The sequence below is a fragment of the Bactrocera oleae genome, chromosome 4, assembly GCF_042242935.1.
Source record: "Bactrocera oleae isolate idBacOlea1 chromosome 4, idBacOlea1, whole genome shotgun sequence".
NCBI lineage: Eukaryota > Metazoa > Arthropoda > Insecta > Diptera > Tephritidae > Bactrocera > Bactrocera oleae.
The window spans coordinates 7,106,676-7,128,753 of NC_091538.1; the positions used below are offsets into that span (position 1 = coordinate 7,106,676).

General features: G+C 35.0%; 3 protein-coding genes across 7 annotated transcripts in view; 1 reads left to right on the forward strand and 2 right to left on the reverse strand.

Annotated features, from left to right (window-relative positions):
* Positions 1–5,687, reverse strand: LOC106626746 (uncharacterized). The gene is made up of 3 exons (XM_036374833.2): positions 5,560–5,687; positions 1,229–3,769; positions 1–1,167 (listed from the first exon to the last, which is right to left on the reverse strand). Exons 1-3 carry the CDS (start codon positions 5,596–5,598, stop codon positions 31–33), a joined length of 3,717 nt encoding a protein of 1,238 aa, XP_036230726.2. The 5' UTR covers positions 5,599–5,687; the 3' UTR covers positions 1–30.
* Positions 4,944–22,078, forward strand: part of LOC118682035 (major facilitator superfamily domain-containing protein 6) — a 23,276-nt gene continuing 6,141 nt past the window's right edge. Inside the window, exons 1-2 of one of the 5 annotated variants that reach the window (XM_070108448.1) lie at positions 4,944–5,122; positions 7,013–7,056. The gene's annotated coding sequence lies outside the window, so the exon portion shown is untranslated. Of the gene's footprint in view, positions 5,123–5,417; positions 5,433–5,780; positions 5,917–7,012; positions 7,057–20,734; positions 20,884–21,309; positions 21,448–22,078 lie in introns of those variants that run through there. The other 4 variants (XM_070108450.1, XM_070108449.1, XM_070108452.1 and 1 more) reach the window with 4 other exon arrangements.
* Positions 7,235–17,589, reverse strand: Tsf3 (Transferrin 3). The gene is made up of 4 exons (XM_014246800.3): positions 16,952–17,589; positions 9,284–9,651; positions 8,900–9,202; positions 7,235–8,836 (listed from the first exon to the last, which is right to left on the reverse strand). Exons 1-4 carry the CDS (start codon positions 17,049–17,051, stop codon positions 7,466–7,468), a joined length of 2,142 nt encoding a protein of 713 aa, XP_014102275.2. The 5' UTR covers positions 17,052–17,589; the 3' UTR covers positions 7,235–7,465.

Below are 22,078 nucleotides of genomic sequence, written 5' to 3' on the forward strand. Positions count from 1 at the left end.
TATTTAATTATATTTTGTATTGCCTATTGCCTATTGCTTTAATAAGTGCACTTCTACGTAATTCTCTTCATTCAATACAATCAGATTATTAGAATTTTGTGAACTTTTGGCCACCGCTATATCCATAACACGTTGTTCGCAATTACTTGCATCCAGCGCATGAGTTCCCAACTCGCAATCCAAGTAAAAGTCATATGTATGCACATGACCATTTGTGAGCGCAAAGAGTCGCCAACCATCGCTGGACAATTGCAGCGATTGCACCAAATCTTTACGCAGCGCCGAACCATTTAATATTATTTGCTGATCGTAGACACGTAACTCAAACGGACGTTTCTGATTGCTGATCAATGCTATGCAGGCCGCTGTAGATGGACGCGTATCGTATGGCGTTTCGTATGCACTATCAGCCTTACCCAGCAGACGTCTTTCGTTAAGTATTATATTTTGTATGGCGCATGATTTACCAGTGATCGGATCAATGTCAGGCGTTTGAGGTGTATAGACTGCTTTTTGACGATTATCGTCATATGAGTTCGCTACTTCCAAACGTTTCGCATCACTATTGCGTTGCGTTGCCAACTTCTGCTGATTGCAATTGACAATCATCACTGAACCATTTGACAGACCAACAGCAAGGAAATTTTCGTTTGTCAGCACTTGTAAACTGGTTGCGAACAGCAGACCGCTTTCGTTTATGTTTATTTTACGGAAACGTTCCGCCTTTAGACTCTTCGAACAACTCAGCACGAAATTGCGATTCGTACAAACGTAGATGCGCTCACAACCGGTGTCGATGCCGGTGAAGCGCAAGCCCTGCAATTGTTGCCGCTGTTGCTGCGCCGATTTTGTGCCGTGCAGCTCGCGTAAGATCTCGTCGCTGTATATTTCCTTTTGAAATAGTTGCTTGGTCAGCTCGAACTGAGTTTGGCTGCGTCGCAGACCACGCTCTAGGTAGTCGCGTAGATCGCAAATCGCACTCTGTATTAATTTCACACGAGCCCACGGTGAACTATACTCATAGCGGGAGTTTAACATAGATATTGTGCCTCGTTTGCGACTATGTTGGGTATCAGCTGCTTTCGACGTAGCAAAATCGTAATGCTTCACACTCGTTTCCACTAGCGTCCAAATCGATAAGAGGCCGGTGTCGTTAAGTGCAGCGAACTTCAAAAGTATTAACGGAACAGTAATTAATATGCAGGTGCTTTATGTACGCACTTCTTACCTGTATTGATTTGTAGCTACCCAGCGCCATAACTCGTTGTAGCGTTCGAAAACTTCGTACATCTACTACAGCGCCAAGATCGCTGAGTCTATGAGACTGTTCTGCGCTCGCTATCCAATTGGGTACCACAGATTGTGTTGCGGCAAAGTGAGTCAGATATCCATCTAATTTTGAGCAGAAGGAGTATGTTTCGCGTAAATCCCACATAGCAATGCTGCCATCATGCAGGCCGCACACAACAATATCCGCACTATCGTAACAGATTTCGACGCGACAAACCTCACTCCATGTGGAGAGCAGACGAAAGGGCTTCGTGCAATCGCTGGTGTACCAGACCATAAGAAGTTGAGAAAAATCATAGCGATAGACATCAGCGTCGGGCGGACTCGCATGTACCGTTATGATGAGATCGTGTCTAGCACTTGCAAATACACGCACTACGCGTAATGCATTCAACAAGTTCGTTTCGAGCTGCACATAACCCGCGCTAACTTCCTGAAAACTCTGTTGGTTTTGTGGCAGTTTTGTTAAACTGTTCTCTGGTTTGTTGTCGTGCGCTGAGCACAGCACCTTTGTGATGAGTAATGATGAGCGCAGCAGAAACGCGTTTAATTTTTCAAAATCTAACGGTTTATTCAGACTGCTTAGCTGCGCGCTAACCACATCTTTACGATTATTTTGTCGAAATACCGTTAGCTTTTGTAAACTAACATCGTATTCGTCAGCATTTAAGTTTTGTAACATGTACGCTTCATCCAATGGCGACTCGCCACAGCAGTTTTGTGTTGCCATCAGATCATGCATACCGTTGGCGAATTTCTGCACCGTTTGCAGATCATATAATGGTGGATGCTGTGTCCACATCGTGCGCATGTCGTAGCTGTCCGTTTGACTTTCGCTTGACATGCGATTCTCGTTGGTTTGTGTCGAGCACTGAGTGGTATTTAGCGTACCATATGTTTGCATGTAAACCTCATAGCTAATTGGCTTGAGCTCGAACAGCGAAAACGTTAAAGTGTCAAATTGAATTTTGTTCATTAGCTCGATGCCGCGCTTGCGCCGTATGGGACGCGTATTAAAATCGGCATAACCGCCGTAGGTGCATAGAATTCCGCCGTATTTGTCGACCTCCGCTTGTGTATTATTCGTGTTAGCGTAGCTGCTGATGCCCGAATCAAGCTGATCCGTTGAAGCAACACTATAAGTGGTGTCCATGCTGTCGAAATGCTTCTCATTAAGTTGTGTCGCCAGTTCAGAAAACTTTGGTTGCTTTCGCGAATTCATTTCATAATTTCCAGAGTCCAATTTTCGTTCGAGTTCTTTATTGCGTTGTATTACTGTTATCGGATATTGTGTTAATTCGGTTTCTTCTTCGCAATCGGTATCATTAATCGGCATTTCATCGCCATTTTTACTTGTTTCCTCCTGCGTTGTTGAAGAAACACTGCTTTTACTTTTGTCCTCATCGTCGCTACAAACGCTATGCGGTGATGATTCGCTTTCAGTTTCCCCGGACGAACCATTTTGCGTCGAGGAGCCAGTCTCAAAGTCCGATTCATACGTTTCAAAGTCATCTGAGTAATTATCTATTTCTGGTTTCTTTGCAGCATCACTGAGTTTTGCTTTAAGCGTATTTTCTGCTTTGCTTCGCGTTGCAGATGGTTCTCGTGATTTAGATTTGGCCTTACTGCTCAATGGTTCATCGAAGGCGACTTCGAAAGCTACAGGCTCTCTGACAACCGGCTTTTGGTCGATCACTTCAACTGTGTCTAGTTGCAAGTATTCCGTCTCATGTTGGCTGGCAGTTGCCACATCTGCTAGTATCTGTTGTTCACTTCTTCGCTTTGCCGAGTCGGTACGTAATACGATGATATCTTCATCTTTCAAGGAATGCGTACGCACACGCTTTGGCGGTTCATCGGCATCAACCGCAATCTTGGCAGCCTCTACATCAACCGGTGTCACAGCTTTATCTTTTATAGTTCTGGTAGATATAACGCTATCGTCGCTGGTTTCTGCAGTAATTGCTCTGCGTCGAGGTGGTGGGGAGGCAACTGTGACGCTGTGATACGTATCTAATACGGCATTAGCTTTGCTTGCGGTTGAAGGTTTCTTTTTGACGGCATCCGCAATATCGCGGTTTTGTTTGGCGCGTATAGGCAGTTCACTAATATTAGCCTTCCTTGTTGTTGCTGTCACATTTCTCTTCACTGTTGTTGGTATATTCTGGTTATGCGTTGCTTTGGATGTGCTGGCAACTCGGTTGGTGGCTGTTGTTTTTTTTATTACGGCGTTTTGTGTTGGTTGTACAACATCTCGCGGAGTTCGAGTCTTGCTGAGAGTGACAGGCTCTGTTCGTCGGGTTTGTATGGTGCTTTTAAGTTTAAGCTTTTCTTCTTCTACACGCTTAGTGGTTGTTGTTGTGGTCGCTGTTGTTTTTTTAAGTTGCGTGTTTACTTTAGGAGCTCCACTTACGGTTTTTGCGGGATAACTTACGGTCGGTTTCACTTTTGCTGTCGTGCCTGCCGTAGTCTTAGCACCCTGTAAGGTTAGATTATAAACGAAGAACAGAAGAACGCATACAGTTACTATTTTTCTAAAAAAAATCAAGGAAAAGCGAAATAAAAGGTGAGAAACCACACAAGCTACATACAATTTTTTTTTTTAATTAAGTGCAGTAGCTTCGAATATGTATTGATCCATGTTCGAGTTTCAAAATCGTTGCTGTATGTAATAAGTGACATGATCATCTCTACAATAGGTCGTTTTAACATAACAATTTCTGGCGAAGTGTTAGTGCGAACTTTTAACCAAAACACCACTTCTGATTTTTGTGAAAACCTAGCGCGATTTGTATTCACGAACCACCAAGCAGCAGTGGCTTCTTGTGCAGGGTAGTCTTTTTAGTTGCATTCCTTGGGTTGTTGGTTGAGAGACCATTAATTCTAATATTATGTTAACTAAGCTTCATAAACCTTTTAAATGCTTCTACTTGTAGTATGATCTTACTCAGACATTTAAGCTTGCAAAACTTTGTCCTTCCAGACGTCTTCCCATAAAAGTTTATTCAAATGGATTAATCAGAGTTCCGATGGAGCCCAAGACGGGCCCAACAATATTGTCGTGGTTCCGGACAGGATTTGACCGCTTTCAGCTGCAAAAGTTGCTCACACCAAAATCCGCGGCAAATTATTACTCTCTGAGTAATCATTGATTTTTTGATAAACACTTTTCAACAATTTCGAGTTAAGTGTAAAGATAGTGTAACGTAACGTTTCGTGGTGATGGGGTGCCAACGTTTTGACCATACTAAGTAGACTAGTACGTAAATCAACTGTCATTGCGAAAATGTCAAATGATTGTGCAAACAAAAAAAAAACTGTATGTACTACCCTACATAAGCTGTTGAATCTACATGCAAAAGTCGACTCTAAATGTGCCAAAGCTATCTCTTGTATTTACATATATTTAGAAAATAATTTTTACATACATACAAATAAGTCACATATATTCTGAATGAATAGCTCAAATACATACATATACGTATATACATTTGTAAGTTCTTGTACCATGTGTGTAACAGAAAAGGTCGCAGCATTTCACCGTAGCGTGCAATGTCAAAAGAGAGCGCGGATATTAGAGAGATCCATTTGTTGATCGAGAAAAGAGAAAAATGAAGCAGGCGGCTGCAATGGCTCAGATATATTCGCGTATCTGATGGTTACAGTTGTTCACAGTAGACGGCGTCTGCATGTCGACGTGCGATTGGGAATTGATAATATTGTGATTGTATCAATATTTACATTACACACACGTATAGGTATACAAAGAACACATAATTTCAAAGCCATTGACCTAAATCGCAGTGTTAAACTTCAAAACAAACCAGAAAAGGTGGGTGCATAAAGAAAATATACACACATATACATAGATATAAATATATATTTTTTTAGTGAAACAGACGTGCATAAAAAATTCCAGATAAATTTCTGTTCAATTTTGCGACTTTCATTGTTTTAATTAAAAGCTTAACAATTAAGATGTCAATAAAGTGTGTGTATATTATTTTTCATTGAGATTCGCATGTGTATCATTATTGTTGATATGTATGCATGTACGTGTAATTAAAGTGCATATCACAAAGAAATGGCAGAAAACACGGTGCGGTGCAAGTGAAATTTACTTTTTCATATATAGAAATCAAGTAAAGGCATATATATATACATATATTTAAATACAAAACCAAAGCCGAGGTGCCAAAATTAAACGCAAACTGGGTTTCTTATCGCAAGCTACACCTTGTCGCAAAATTAATTTTTATACACGCTCACGTTTCTTAGCTGCGTCGCTTTCGCTTGTGATTTCGACATTTGATTTTTGGCGCTCTCTCTTATCACTTGAAGAATGGAAACCACTACTTAATTAATTTAAAACTGTTGTACTACATTAAATAATCGCGTTCCCGTCTTTATTTGTGTTTAATCAATTAATTTGTTGAGAAAATGTGTCCTCCCATCATTTGGTTGCGTAGCTGTCGTCGTCATTGCGATTGAATTTACAAACGCTTTTGTTATGGCAATTTGTATGGCTGCTTAACAACCGTTGCGGTGAAGGTTTTGGAATAGGGGCAAGTGCAGTGTACAGGCGGTGAAGAAATAAATGAATTAAATAGCAACAAGCATAAACAAGTAAAATAAAAATAAACAATTTTGATATCAGCAGAGAACGTATATCATATGTTACAAGCAGAGAACGTATAAATGATATACGTTCTCTGGTTACAAGCGTGAAACAGCTGACAGAGAATGTAAACGTCTCTCTCTGGTAATAGATTGCGTGCTTATAAAAAACGAGAAATAGATGGCGCTGTTAAACAGTTATTTTCGAATTTTTATGGATTGCACGCTAATTATTCGTCAAAATTACATTTTGTTTGCTAATAACATCGACAGAAAGCAACTCGGTTGCAATAATCTCGCGCATTTAGACTCAATCATTGTCTCTCTAGCTTTTTACCCTGAACAGGGTATATTAATTTAAATGATACATTCGACAGCCTGTGCCGCTTCACTCCTCATACGACCGCAATTACAGCGAAAGCACATGGTGAAAGGACAAAGAAACGTTGTTGGCAGCATTCAAGGCAATCGCCCGGCCGGTCATAAACAACGCTGCACCGATATGGTCGCCTGAATGTGCTTATATTTAAAGCTTTGTCACTTGACGAGATATCTTCAAGAAATTTGGTATGAATTCTTGCCTTTGACATTGGTGCAATTTCCGAAGAAATTGTTCAGATCGGATCACTATAGCATATGGCTGCCGTACAAACTAAGTGATTGGCATCAAGTTATTGTATGGAATCTTTTGTACTTTTGAACGGTATTATAGCTTACCAATTCTTCAAACACTACAGATATGCAAAATATCTTAACTAAAGTGTGTTTATGATTTCCGTTCTTTACGTATAGAAACATAGAGATTCGCTTTCAAAAATGCTAATTAAATCTGTTCTGAGCTCACTTAAGGCGCTAAAGTCTTTCGTGTATGAATTCCAGGTCAGGTCAACTGATCTTGTAGTTCTAAGTCTACCAGACAGGGGGATTCATTTTCTCCTCGCCGTTTACACATTTCGTCATTAATTGAATAACTGCCGTGTCGAATACGATGCTTTTGCAATTCAGTTCCAATTCGTTGTGGCTGTACACAGTTACCGATTCAAATGCAACTGTACATTTAAACCATCATGCTGTAAAATTTTTTCTTTCTTCTTTCTTCTTTCAGGTGAAAACAAATTGCAGTTTTGTACTTTGGAACATTTAAATGAGGTAAAGTATATAGCCAAATTATTTAGTGATAAAAAAAGTGATAATAAACACTCCACAAATGCGCGGTTTATCAATTATAAAATCGATATTGAAACAAAACCACATAGGCTACACCGAAGACTTATTATAATATAATATCGGCAATATGTACCAACTTAATAAATATTTCCGAAGAATATAGAATTAAACGATTTCTTAAGAGAATTTATTCGCATAAACAGACACCTGTAAACGGTTAAAATATACTTAGATGGCTTTTGGTAGAAGAGTATAAAATAATATCACAAATTTGCATACATTTTAAATAGTATACTTAAAACTCGTCTCACAAATATCGATAGAAAATTAAATTAATTACTATCCGTGAATAAGGTTATTAAATCTAAATAAGTGCTTTAACTCCGACAATTCAGATCCATATTCTGCTTACAACTAATAGTGTCGTTATGACTAGCAGCGTTAAAGAACACTGCAACGACTGACTCGAGTTTGGATCCACATAAACGTTTTTCACATATTTCTCGAAAATGTCCTCCATAATGCGTTTCGAATTATCCGCTTTCAAATCGGCTAAACCTCTCAGTCCGTCCGTCTTATCACGGAACATAACATTATTACGTTTATCGAAAATGCCATACATCGTGAACGGGCGCGTTTCGGGGCGATAGCTTTTGCCGAAAAGCTGATCGATGTCACGCAATGAATTATAGATTTCATTGCTGCGCGTCAACGAATTGTTATGTGTCATTAGCTGGCCACGTGTGGTCCAATGCATATAGCAGTACTCGAACTTTGAGTGACGCTCATTTCTGTCGTAGGGACATAAAACGCGAAAGGACTTATGCCCGGTGTCACGCACCCATTTCGCTGTTATATTGCCCACCGTATAGTTTTTATATATAGCCGAGCTGAGAAAAGCCACTTCACCACCTTCGGCTAAACAACGTAAGGCGCCCTCATCGCCACGATAAGTATCCGGACAGGTGCGATGTGCATTCGGATGCCAGGTACACGAGTCACGGTGAAAATACGATTGTAATGTGGTCATGCGTTGTGTTACATTAACAATAGTTTCCTGCACCGACAAGTGTGCGGGTCCTTCGTATGAGGGCAGACAAGCTATAGCGTCTTCAAGATCGGCAAACGAATTGAATTTCGAATTCTTATGTACCACTGCTATAACGGCATAACGTTCATGCATATCTTGTGAGTATTCGTAAAGTATCGGCACGAGATTGTAGTCACGTTGTGCTCGTATACGATTCTCGTGATCGACCAACACAACATCGGCTGCCTTATATTTTATATCATCCATGCACGAATCTAAACTTTCGGAGCGTATACACTGGATATTGGGCTCGATGCCATACACTTGTGAGGCTTCCTGCAGCCATGAACATTTAACATGCTGAATTATGGAGGTAGTACAGTAAACTATCGAACGTGGCGGATTGCATTCGGGAAAGCTATAGGCGCTCTGAAAAGCTGTTGCCTGATCGAGGTAATCATCGATGGTTATAACATTATCCAACGTGACGATTTCAATGTGATAATTCTCCAGTAGACTTAGCAAGGCATTCTGCCAGCTATTCGGCACGTCGTGGTTCAAACCGGCGACTAGATTTTGTATCTGTGCAGCGTGACTGCGGCGCGCCGCTATAACTGGCCAGGGTTTGGCAACCCAAACACACGGCCGTTCAGTCGTGATAGGCTGTAGATGTCCATCGGCGCAGAGGTAGCTATACTCGGATGGATTAGCCTGCGCAGGCAAACCGGTTAACTGTAATTATGTTAGAAATATAATTAACTGAATCTCGTATGAGCAAATAAGTTGAAGACTTACGCCAAAATGACTGCGCACATCGTCCAGTCGTGCCCAAGCAACATTGCCGACACCATTGGTTAGGCAATACAATGCGCCACGACGTCCCCAATGCTTGTCGCCAATATCGCAGCGATATGAATCGTAGCACAGCTGACATAGCGACGGATAGCGATCTTTGAGTATGCGATCCTGTTTAGGATCGGGCACCCATGGACCGGCTTTGCAACTGGGTCCAAAGTACTTAGCCGAGGCGCTAATGCGATCTTCAGTCAATGAGATTTCTGGATTGCATGATTTCGAAATCAATGTCGATTCGAAGTACTGTAAATTAAAACATTCGTTGTTATTGTTACTTTTGAAATAGCCAATAATATTCTAGATTTTCTAAACAAACATACATACATTAGCTAAAACTTCAGTCCAGTGATTGCCCAAACCATAACCGGGATGACAAAGTTTCGCACCACGCAAATCATGCACTGTGTGTATGTTGGCCTCATTGTCCACAACCGCGACTATTTCATATTCGAAATATGTTTCATGTGAGCGCATCTCACTCGTGACTAAAATCTCCACGCTAGCCCAACGCGCTGCTATTAGCTCTTCGGCGGAGAGTACGCCAAAGTGTGCGGTACCTTTATGTATACGTCGTACGCAATCTAGTCGATCTACACCAATCACGCATTCAATATTACTGGTGGCTTCCAGAAGTGGGCAAAATTTCGGCGTTTTACGGTAGGTACCACGAGACTCGACAATGCAGACGCGCACTGTGGAATAAAAGTTTTTTATACATATTATTTACAATCAAAAATAAGCTCTGCAGACTAAGTTTAATGATGTTGGGTTTGACAAATGGCTTTCATACTGTTCACACACAAATTAAAATCTTCTAAAGTTTACTATTCAGTCGACTAGTTTTATCAGCAGTTACTTGGCTTGCATTGGAATGTCTCTACTTCCCCTAACAGAGCTTTTTTCTTCCACTTGACGTACTTCTCCTATTATGATTTTTTCGAGCTTTGTTCTTCTATATGACTTACAAATATTTTCGAACAGAAAGCCAGTAATTGTTCTCTATATAGCTGTAATGCAAGTTTTACAGTCTCCATAATTACCGTCAGCCGAGGCAGCATTGAAAGCTGCAGTTTTCATTTCCAAATTCTTGTATCTTTGGATTGCTTGTGGAACTGTGGTCTGCAATATCTTATGTATCATCTTAGTTCAAAAAGATTGAGTTTCCATATAAGTAATAGAGAAGAGGACGTACCATATTTATATTCCAAGTGTGCCTCTTCTCTAGACATAATTCGACATTCAAAGCTATTATAGACTTGCTTCAAATGGCACACCTGGCTACATTAACGGTATCCAACTGATATGTTCGTATTTTTTATGGATTTTCAATACATATTGTATACATATTTTTATTTTTATTTGAATAACTGATGAATACATATATAAGTTGTAAGCCGCCTCCGAACCTCTTCTTAGTTGTAATCTACGCAAAGTTTTGACATTGCCTGTTCGCTTCGGCAGCACCTTTTTCTTCGGAGACTTCTACCGAACCTAGAACTTGCGGTTCGCTAGTGCACACCTCTGACTTTCACACTACACAACAACCGAATAACTGCCACCAAGTGATTCTCGGGTTGAGATCACCTCAGCCACAGGCGGACGGATAGATAGACAGGCAGTCACTCGTATTTCAACTCGTCGCATCATCCTGATTATTTATATATGTACTCGTATATATAACCCTATATCTAACTCGATTATTTTTAGGTGATACAAACAACCGTTAGGTGAACAAAACTATTATAGTCTGTAGCAAAGGTATAGAAATATTGCTTTTTTCATTGCCTGCATTTTTTATAGTCAGCAATTCTTGGATTTTAATGAGAAATAATTACAAAAAAGCTAAAATTTTTTAATCTTTTATATATTATATACATATACGTATTAAGCAATTTGTATCACAAAAGCTTGCGAAGGGCATTATATTTTATTGTAAGATTACCATAAACAATTCAGAGCTGCTTTTCGGCTATTTTCAAAAGCTTTTTAATAAACTGTTATCTTTCGCTTATGTGCCTTCGTTAATAAAATTTGTATATTTTTTTTATATGCAAATTCATGGGATCTTGCTTCAATTAAAGATCAGCGTGATATTTCAACGAAATATCTACAAACTGACCTTGAATATTCCGAGAAGAAAGGCGCGTTAATATTACCGGTCATTAAACGAGTTGCCACGCGCAGTGCTCGAATGGTGAACCTGACACCGTTTGAGTCATGCTACTCTACAGACCGTGCAATGTTTTGCTGGAGTCCCTACGTTTTACATACACACACATACAAGTATATGTAAAAAATATGCATTGCTGTCAAAATTTGACTAGTTGTGCGAGCTACCAATAGTCATCCATCTGCTCGTTAGCTCATTGCCACTATTAATTTGTTGTCTAGTCTATAATTATCAAGCAAGTATAGTATTATAAGTACTATGAGCGATACACATACATACTTATACAAGTGTAGATATGTATGGTATATCCATGTGGTCTATAAAACAAGCGGATGATGTAGCCTACACTGGCGTTCCCCGCAGCCGTTGGATGCGTGTGACAAAATCAAGCAATTTTGCAATTTCATACATCTGAATATATATGGTATATACTTTTATGTACACATGCGTTTTATTTACAGAAATTTACGCATATGTAACCGGTTCGATGCGTAATTGTAACCGATAGCTGTCTGTATTGTGTATCTCCTGTTGCATCCAGGGGATTCACTAGTTGTTTGTAAAGGTAATTTTTCTTAATCTTTTGTGATTTGCGTTTCTTTTTAGACTGTTTTATTTTTAGCATATGCAAAATATATGTAGGTATATATATATATATATATATATATATATCGTTGCATAATTAATTGATATTTATCTTTTGGTTTCTTTGTTTACCTTCTTTCGCTGATTTAATACAAGCATTCTTAATTTATGATGTAAAAAAAATCAGGAATGTTATTTATGAGCTTCGATGACTTTGACAAATAAGCAAATAATTTTGACATTTGCGAATTTCTTTCGAAAGAGTTGCTAGGCGCTGTCACAGCCGACATTAAAGTACATCTCATAAGTTGTTTTAGCCATTTGGAGATGACTGAAAACTTATAAAATGTAGAATTTGCTAGCGGAATAGCTGTTAAACCAGCTGTCAGAATTAACGCCTGTATCTGTCAATTGACTATCTAGGATAATTATTTTTCTACGTTTATGTCTGTGGGGATACATCAAGGCAAATGATATGCTGATAAACCCGCTAACTAATAACTGACCAGTTGATAACCAAGTCAAATCCGCTAAGTTCTTGACGAGATAAGATCATCTATGTAGTACCGACAGAACAAAAGACTTGCGATTTTTTTCTCTCGAGTAGTACAGCCTCCTTTGACAGCAAGATTTGAATAAAGAAAAGTCGTGAGATCGTAGAAAGTTGACTTAGGGAGAGATCTATACACTACAACTAAAATAGAATACGGAAAAGTGTGCAAAATTTGCAGTTAGCCTTGGCCAAAGCTATCAACAACAATTCTGCATCAGCTTACGAAACTTTGAACGACATTTATTATATGAATTGCATCGACGACACTCCAGATCGAACTAAAAAAAGTCGGGTGGAACTTGCAAAAAACAAATGTGTACCTCTTTCCTGTTTCACAAACTCGAATATTAGTTGCAGGACACTCGTTATGGGTCCATAGTGGTCATAAAAAAGTAGTTAAAGATCATCATAACTACTCTTCGAACAAATGTATGAAAAATGGTACCCATCATTTCTAAGGTGATGGTGAAGATTTGTATTGAAAGTAAAAAAAAATGAAATATGAACATAATTTTTTTTTACCATAGATAATTTTTAGATAAAAAAATCGCTTAAGGTTTTTGCGTTTTTCTGCTTTAAAAAATGTATTTTCAAATTTAAACATGCTTATGTACATATCATCTACTTTTTTCATCTTTTATATTTATGTTTTATATAATACATACATATATAATTTTGTAAGGCGTATCTATTAAGACCTCTCCTTCATTAATTAAGCTTAATTTGTAGACAGGTTTTAAACAACGAAATTGCAAATTAAGATCCAAAATTTCATTTAGCGGTAAAAATAAATAGAAAAAAAAGTATTTAAATTAAAACCGGTGTAAGATTTATATTGTCATTAGTAATTAATTACGCGAAGTAAAAGTCTTAAAAATATATTGAAAATATTTTGTACAAATAATGAGCATTAATTACAGACGTCTGTAATTATCTTATTTGTATGTGTATATCTATTTTTGTCTATAGTTATGTTCCTTTGCAATATCGCAGTTTTCGATTCTGCAAGGCTAGCACCCGGCCTTTCATCATTACCATTAAAAAATAACGAAACAGAAAGTTTTTTTTTAATTTTTGCAAATTTGAAAAATGTTTTAACTGTATAGTGCAATATTCGGCTAAAATAAAATAAAAAACACGATGTTAAGAGGTTGCCACTTGTTGGCAAATTACAACTCAAAGCACACGATCAAAGAAAAAACAACAGAAAATACTTATTAAACTGCAGAATGTTATAAAGGCGAAAAGTAAAAATAGATTTTTGAGCAGGGTTGCCAAATAAAATAGAATAATTTAGTAAAATTGATATGGAAAACGAAACAGTACGATATTTGACAAGTCGACAAGTGACAGTATGCGTTTCAAAGGATTTTTTTTTGAAATTATTAAAGTAGAAAACATTTCGGAACAGAGTTGCCATTGGTTTGCAATTTTTATATAATTAAATGAATAAAATAAACTAAAGATGTTTGAGAAAAATTATTTATGAAATATGTATAAAAAGTGCTGCCACCATAAATTGAAAAAAAAGAAAAAAAATTCGGTTGAACCGAGGCTATGTATAATGCTCTCTACAAATACAAAAGGTTGCTTAAAGAACTTGATTTTGGCCAGTCAGTTTGTATGGCAGCTATATGATATAGTGATCCAATCTGAACAATTTTTTCGGAGATTAAATCGATGCCTTGGAGAATAATCTTAGCCAAATTTCTTGAAGATATCTCGTCAAATGAACGTGAAGTTTTTCATACGAGCACTTGATTCTGATCGTTCAGTTTGGATGGCAGCTATATGCAATAGAGGTTCGATATTTGCGGTTCCGACAAATGAGCAGCTTTTCGACGAAAAAAGGGTGTTTGCAAAACTTCAGATCGATATCTCATAAACTGAGGGACTAGTTCGTGTATATACAGATGGACATGGCTAAATCGACTCAGCTCGTCACGCTGATTATTTATATATATATTTTATATGGTCTCCGACGTTTCCTTCTGGATGTTACCATTTTCGTGGCAAACTTTATATATTTGATATCTCTCTCTCTCTCTCTCTCTGTAGAATTCACAAATATTGATAGTAATTGTCACAAATTATTATATATAATTATCCGCTACATGGCAATAGATGCGTGGTTACTAATGTCTTCAGTAATAATATTTTTTTAAGTTTAAATAATACTCTTTTCTAATTTGCAAAACTCATTTTCTTGTTAGAGTACCCTCGTATTAAGATTTGTTGCTCTTTTAAAAATTATATATTAAAATATATATATATTACAAAATATATAGTATATTAAAAAAAATATAAAAATATATATAAAAAATACATATATTTTAATTATTTAAAGTATTAATTAATTAGATTTTCTTCCTAGTCATTATTTCCGAGTTACTGTTACATACAAAAAATATATATTAACCAATAAGAAACAAACTATTCGCTACAATTAATAAAAAGCTAATACGTCATATTTCCATACAATCTGCATAAAATCAGAATTGCTTTAAACGGTTTTATTTAGTTACTGCAATTAGTTAAGTAACCTGACTAATTTCCAGTTTTGTCATTGGGTTATTTGTTGAATTCTCCAAACAAGTTTTATTGCTTTAAATTAGCAAACGTTAAAATTTATGAACTAATATATTTTCTAGTGTTTTTTATTCGTTTGTTTTTGTAACAAAAATTTAAAATATTTGAAGCTCAAAGTCAAGTAGACAAAAACCTGGTTCAGCACGACATGACAACAATTATGAATGCTCGATGAAGTGTAGAGACAGTTATGATAGATTTTTGGCTTGTTTGGTTTAACTTTAACTGTGAGATTTATTTACGTCAACATCAAAAAATTAGAAAAAGTATGTCGTTAAGTTATAAATAGCGTACGAAATTACTAGTGTTGTTGTGCTGCTATCAGTTCAATAGAAAAGTGTGGTATAAATCATATAGATTGGCATAGCTAAACTGGGATAGAATAGAAAACGGGTAACAGTTTAATAAGCTATCTAGATACTCGCTCTCATGTTGTGTTGAGTCGAACAGCTTGGTTGTTGCCTTCATATTTACGTTTTTTACAAGAGAGCAGCGCTTCAAACTGGCGAGCCGATAAGTGGCGTATCGAACAGTTAAATGAAGGGTTATAAGTTTGCTATTTTCGGTGAAAAATTTGCCAGTGATTCTGTTGAAGAACAATCTTTTGTCCGAGAATTAAATTGAATTTATATTTGCTAGGAATAATATTCTCATTTTCACAAAAAATTCCAAATAAATTTGCTGCGTATTAATTCGCAGTTACACTTTAACCCTTTAAGAGCCACTAGCTAGTATTAGTTTGATAATTAAAAGTGTTTCTTTAGTGTTTTAAATTATAAGCAAATATTTTAAGAAACAGAGTTGTCATGCGTTTCAGTTACAAATTTCTAACCAGTTGTTCTTGTAACTCTGATTTTCTGATTGAAATTAAATTTTAATTAAATTATACTATAACTATTACTTGAATTATAATTAATTTTAATTGTACGGAAATTTAATAAAAAATGTTAAATGTATTAATTTGCAGAAAAAATACATCAACTAAAAGACTAGAAACAACAGTTGATTTTAAGCCATAAAATTTTTCTAAAATTATAATTTTTAATGCCTTTTTGGGTAATTGTTAATTATTAAAAAAAAAAAAAAAAATATTACATAAAAAAATTTCTGAATGTAAACTTAAATTTAAAGGTAGCTATGAATTTTAAGTTATGCGCAAAATATTTTAAGAAACAGGGTTGCCAGAAGTTTCAGTTGCAAAAATCACATCACTTCGTGCTTGTCATTAAATGAGTTCAATGAAATTTTATTCAAATATTACTTAGTCAAATAAATAACTACTATTACTAATTGAATTATAATTAAGTCAATTTAATAAACATTTTGATTCAATATTATATTTTTAAAGTTGAAAAATTTCATTGAATTTGTGAAAAAATACTTCAATTAGAATGATTAAAATTTTTTTAAATAAATTTACAGATTTTTCCAAAATTGCATCTTTATACGCTGAACAATGTAGCTATATTAAGTTTGCCACGAATTCTGTAACACATAGAAGAAAACGTGGAAGACACTATATTCATCGTGACGAGCTGAGTCGATTTAGTGCTGAGTCTGTCTGCCTGCCTGTATACTTGTATACGTAGACTAGTCCCTTAGTTTTTAAGATATTGCTCTAGAATATTGCATACGTTCTTTTCTTCTCAAGACTCATTTGTCGAAATCGCATACAAATTGATCGATCAAACTCATGTCCTTGTTGGGAGAACTTTTCTATTTGACAAGATATCTTCACGAAATTCGGCATAGTTTAAAATCTAAGGCATCGCTACAATCTCCGCATGTATGGTTCAGATCGGACCATTATATCATATAGCTGCTATACAAACTGACCGATCAAAGACAAGCCCTTGTATGGAAAACTTTTTTATTTGACAATTATATATTTTATTATAGCTTCGGTGCAACCAAAGTTAACGTTTCTTCTTGTTTGAGTTACTACTCAACCTAACAAGGTTTTACTGTACCGAAAACGATAACACCAACATCATTTGCATTAGTAGCAGAGCTTACTTTACAACATTTAATTATAATTAGACATTGTAATTATGAGCAATTGTAATGTAATTTGGCTTATTTACTACCGACTTACACTTTCCATCGTCAAACTCGTTGGCGCTCGTTTCGACATTAAATACTGATAAGATTGCCAGCAGCAAAACAAATGTACGCCCCTCGATTACGAACATCATCACCACAGTATAGATAATTAAACACACGTACTAGTTAATAATATTATTTATTTCCAGTAACTATTTTAATCACCGCTAGTTGTATATCGTATTGTGTGTTTGTATGTGTGTATGTTTGTTTTTAAAATTGCAAGGAAAGCCCTTATATTGCACAATTTCACACTTAATTTGTGAATGTAGCACGTTGCATTAATAGCTTTGCACTTTCATAAATTTCCTCGCAGGCTTATTTGTGGGTGTTTTCGCGTAAAAAAAAATAGTGCAATTGTTATCACTAGCAAAACGCCCACTTTGTAACTGTAACTGCTGCTAAGTTGCACAATTTGTTACCGTTTTATTTATTATCCATTTATGGTACATTTGCGATTTCCAGTCGGTCACTTTTTCTATTTTCTCAAACTCCGGCTTCTACACTGAGCTTTTGCGTCCAACAAACTACACACAGCGATCGCCGCACAACAACTGAGCGTTGATTTTCGAAAATGTTTGTTTACATTTGAGATTTTGAAATCATTGCCGTAAAAGCGCACTTTGTATCGCGCTTGGAAAAACCGGTTTACGTTCTCTCGCATCTCAGCTTGGAGCGCCAACGAAAATGATCTAAAGCTGAGATTTGCTTAAGTGCAGATCAGTCAAGCTGTGTAATTTCTAGGCTGTTGTTGTTGTTGTTGGTGATGGCGGTGATTTTTTTGCGCCACTGTTTGAGTGACAAGTTCATTGCAGTTTGGTTTGGCAGCAGCAACTTGTAGTTCTGCTTTTAATGAAAAGTGGCAATGAGAATAAAAATGCAGTAGTTAAATAAAAAAAAAAACAAAACTAAAAAGGCGAGTTGCTCCACATGATCGATCAGGTTTCCGTCAATGCATATCATCATTTTATGATTTTCGAAAAATAAAATTTTAATGTGTAATCTCGAAAAAGCACATAGAGCGCCGCCTGATAACTATTAGCTATATATAAAATAATTAAACATTTATTTATTGCTAATATAATAATTTTTAATATAAAATATACAAATCTTCAATTTCAAATTAAAATTTGGACCATTTAATAACGGTGGCTTGCTTGGAATAATGTTGCGAATGCAAGCCGGATTGCCAAAATATTATTGCTCGTATAATTTTTATTACTAACCTTGGAATATCACATAAAAATCGACTCTAACATAATGGTTTTAAGTTTTTTAACGTGTAAGTAAATATATTCTGTTATCAAGTCATTATTGATGTTTTATGAACATTTTGCTGGGCTTAAGAAACCCATATTAAAATCCAAAATCCTCCACAAAAGATCTTATAAAATATGTTTTAGCTTTAAAGTATTTATAAAACATGTTAAAATTCACAGAGCTAAACTTTGGTAATTGATAAACATTTAGTTTCGAAACTCGCTTTTATAACATGCAAATACTTCTAATAATTTCTTTCCTTCATTTAACCCGTTAAACTGATGAAAATAATAACGCGAAGGATCCCATCGGCTCCATTCAACCTAAGTATTCTTATGATGGATTCAAAAAAAAAACATATATATATATATGATTTCACTTATTTTAATAAATGCTAGTTCTAAAATCGAACCTAAATGCTGAGCGCTATCAAAAAGTTGTTTTCTAATAACAGTAATATTTTGAAAAGCTTTTGTAGTCTCAATATATTTCAGATATCATAAAATCCGTCTGCTGCTTGAAAGCACATAAATTGTCGATAAAGCACATGATACATGATACACAGCACAAGTAGTATGAAAACCCAGATTAATTACAAATACTATGTTTTTGCAACTTGTTTTCGAAAAATCACAAATTAAACTATTAAAGCATAATATTTGAGTCATTATGAACCCGCATTATTGCTGTTGGGTTAATCACTTTGTAAAAGTAGTGCATAAGCTAATGGATTTTGTAAGCGGTAATCAGAATGTGCAATTTCACTGTTACTTTCCTCGGTTTAGGTTGTGACAGATGTAACCAAGAATTACAAACACCAAATTGCAGCGGTGATATTAAATGCTATATAGATTGGTTTTTGTTTCTATGTTGCCTTAACTCGTTCTATAGTGTTTGAAATATATTTTTTGAAATTTTTCGAGAATATTTTTTCTATTAAATTTTTACATTTTCAGAAAATATTAAAAAAAAATTGTTTTCATTTGAATTTTAAGTTAAAAAGAAAAGATATTAAAAAAAAAATTCTTCAAAATTTATAAAAATATTGCAATTCTTTTTCGAGAGGAATATTTTCTTTATAACATTTAATTAAAATTGAATTTAATTTTTAAAATCAATCTGACAATAATAGTGTTATTATCGAAGCTTTTTTTAAATTAACAAAATGCCGGTCTCAGGAAAAATTTTGCAGATTTTCTAGAAGAACCAACAGTTAATTGCTTATAAAAAAACAAAAAAAAAAATCCTTCGAAAACTCCTTCTGTTTTCAAAAAGCCGTATCAATTTCATTGAAATTAACCGAGCGGTTTTTATGATTCAATTATATTATATAAGGTTGTGTCGCTAGCCCAAAAACAACAGTTTGTCAAAAGTGTTTGAAACCATAATGTCAAAATCAGCCGTTTTGCTTTATATTCTCTTGTTTTTATGATTTAAAAATAAATTTTTCAAAGATTTCAACCAATGAAAATGCGTTTTTTGAGTGATAACCGAATACGAACAGATGGTGAATCATACAAAATGATCACACTGTAAACAATAATATCATGAGAAAATCAAAAAACAGCTGATTTCGATATCATGGTTTAAAATAATTTTTCGTAATATAGCATGGAATCACGACGCTTTTCGAGTCACAGTGGTAACTAGTTCGCATCACAAAAGTTATTTGAAATTTTACGCTCAATTTTCGTAAAGTATTTATCGAATTTACTTAAAATTTTAAGATATACTTTAAGAAAATGCAAAAAACAAATTAAATTTGACAAAATGCAAAAAAATAAAATTTCATACAAAATATTAATTAAAATTTTTTCGATATGCAACTAAAAGTTGCAAAATAGTCAACATTTTTGACAGTGTACCCATATTTTGTTAAAAATTGTTTTACTTGTTTGTGCTAGATACTTATTTTTCTTAATTTTAAATGAATAAAATTGCACCGATTTTTGAGTTGAATATATTTTTTCAATTTTCAAACCAAAAATTTAATTTTTAAAATTCAATACACTACATTGAGAGTTTTTAATAAAAAACCATTTTAATGTAAACAATTTATTTTTTTAATTTAACAATAATTAAAAAAGAATTTGGATATGCCGTAAGATAATTGATGAAATTTACGTCAAAAAGTGCAAAATAATGAGAATTTGTATTGAATTTGAATATGCATTTACCTACTTGAATCGTTTATGGCAGCTCCATACTTTTACTCTCTTTTCAATACTGATAAGCCTTATCAATATTTTATTGTATATGAACTTTTTATAAATCGTATTGTACCATATAAATGTCTGTACATGTCTGTACATACAGGCATAAAGTATACATATGTACATCTGACTATAAGTACTCGAACGTGCGATTAGGGTAAACTCTTAACTTTTCTTTGTGTATATTTATTTATAGATATATATACATATTAAAGTATGTATGTATATATATATATTTCTACAATGTTGTTGCAAATTATTTACCAAGTGTCTGCTCTTTAAAATATTGTCATAAATTTTATTTTGTTTATATTTTGTTTGTTCACTCAGTAAAGTGAGGTTCTGCTCGCGCTTCAAATCGTAAGAAGCGATAAAAGTCTTATAACTTCAATATTATTGGGAGTAGAAATGCATTCGATTGTTTTTAGTGCGACGAGCAACAATTGCACGGGTGAGTCTACTTTCTGGCAAATAACTTACTTGAAGCAAACACTCGTAGTGATTGACAGCTGGGGGAAATGTGTGGAAAATGTGTGCATAGATTTCAAGCTAGATACGAATTTTGATATAATAAATAACCAGAACAATAATGTGAATATTATAAAAATATTGTTAGCAAAATTTAATTTCATCGTGAGAACTAAATTATAATTAATAATTGTAATTATTATGGGAATTAACGCGGCAAGTAGTCATGCACTAGTGAAGCAATAAGTACGAGACGAATATGATTTTCTAATAACACAACGAGTGACTTAATTTGTTAATTACCAGTTGTAAGGGTGCTTTAAGGACAACTTATGGCATTAATATTTGTAATGGTTATTCTAAATACGCAAATCATCATGATTTTATGGTGTATTTTGCATTTTGTGAACTGAGAATTAAAATATTGCATGTTAAACAAACGTCTTGCGATTACACATTCTAAACTTGATCAAAGCAAAATCCCAAAATTATGGCATCATTTGCTTTCAGTAGTATTTACTTTCATGTTAAGCAAGGTTCTAAGCTCGTGAGTATACTTTTGACATCAAAAGCAGCTATTTATATATTCTAATAGTCAGAAACGGCTTAAAATTTTTAGGCTCCTAAATTTAACGCAAGAACTTTGGAACCTGAGAACAAATAGAAAAAGAAGTTAAGAATATTTTCTAGATATGTGGCAATTAAGGTATTTTTCACATCATACACTGACCGTAGTCTTCCAGACATGTAATTTACCAGCAACATTAATGAGAGAGTGTGCTGATTATCTTCAAAGTTGAGACATAATTGAGTTCTGAATGAAATCTAAATTATGGCTGCTTTCGATTCGCCAAGGCATAAAGAGTTGTGAATCGAACACAAAAGTGCTGCAATTAAAATAGATTGACCAGAGAGCGGCGAATCGAACAAATTACTGATATGAACAAAATAAATCGACTTAATGAAATAGATGAGTAACAAGCAGTCATTCAGCTATTCAGATGCTCTCTGGCATTGTTTTTCTCACATCTAATATTTTTTAAACATACTCAACACCGCAGTGGCCAACCGAATACGGTTTTTTAATTTTTCTGGATGAGTAGTTTCTTGAAGACTTAGAGATCTGACACTATTTCGCTTTTATATTACTTATCACAAGTAATCGAATTTTTTTCTAT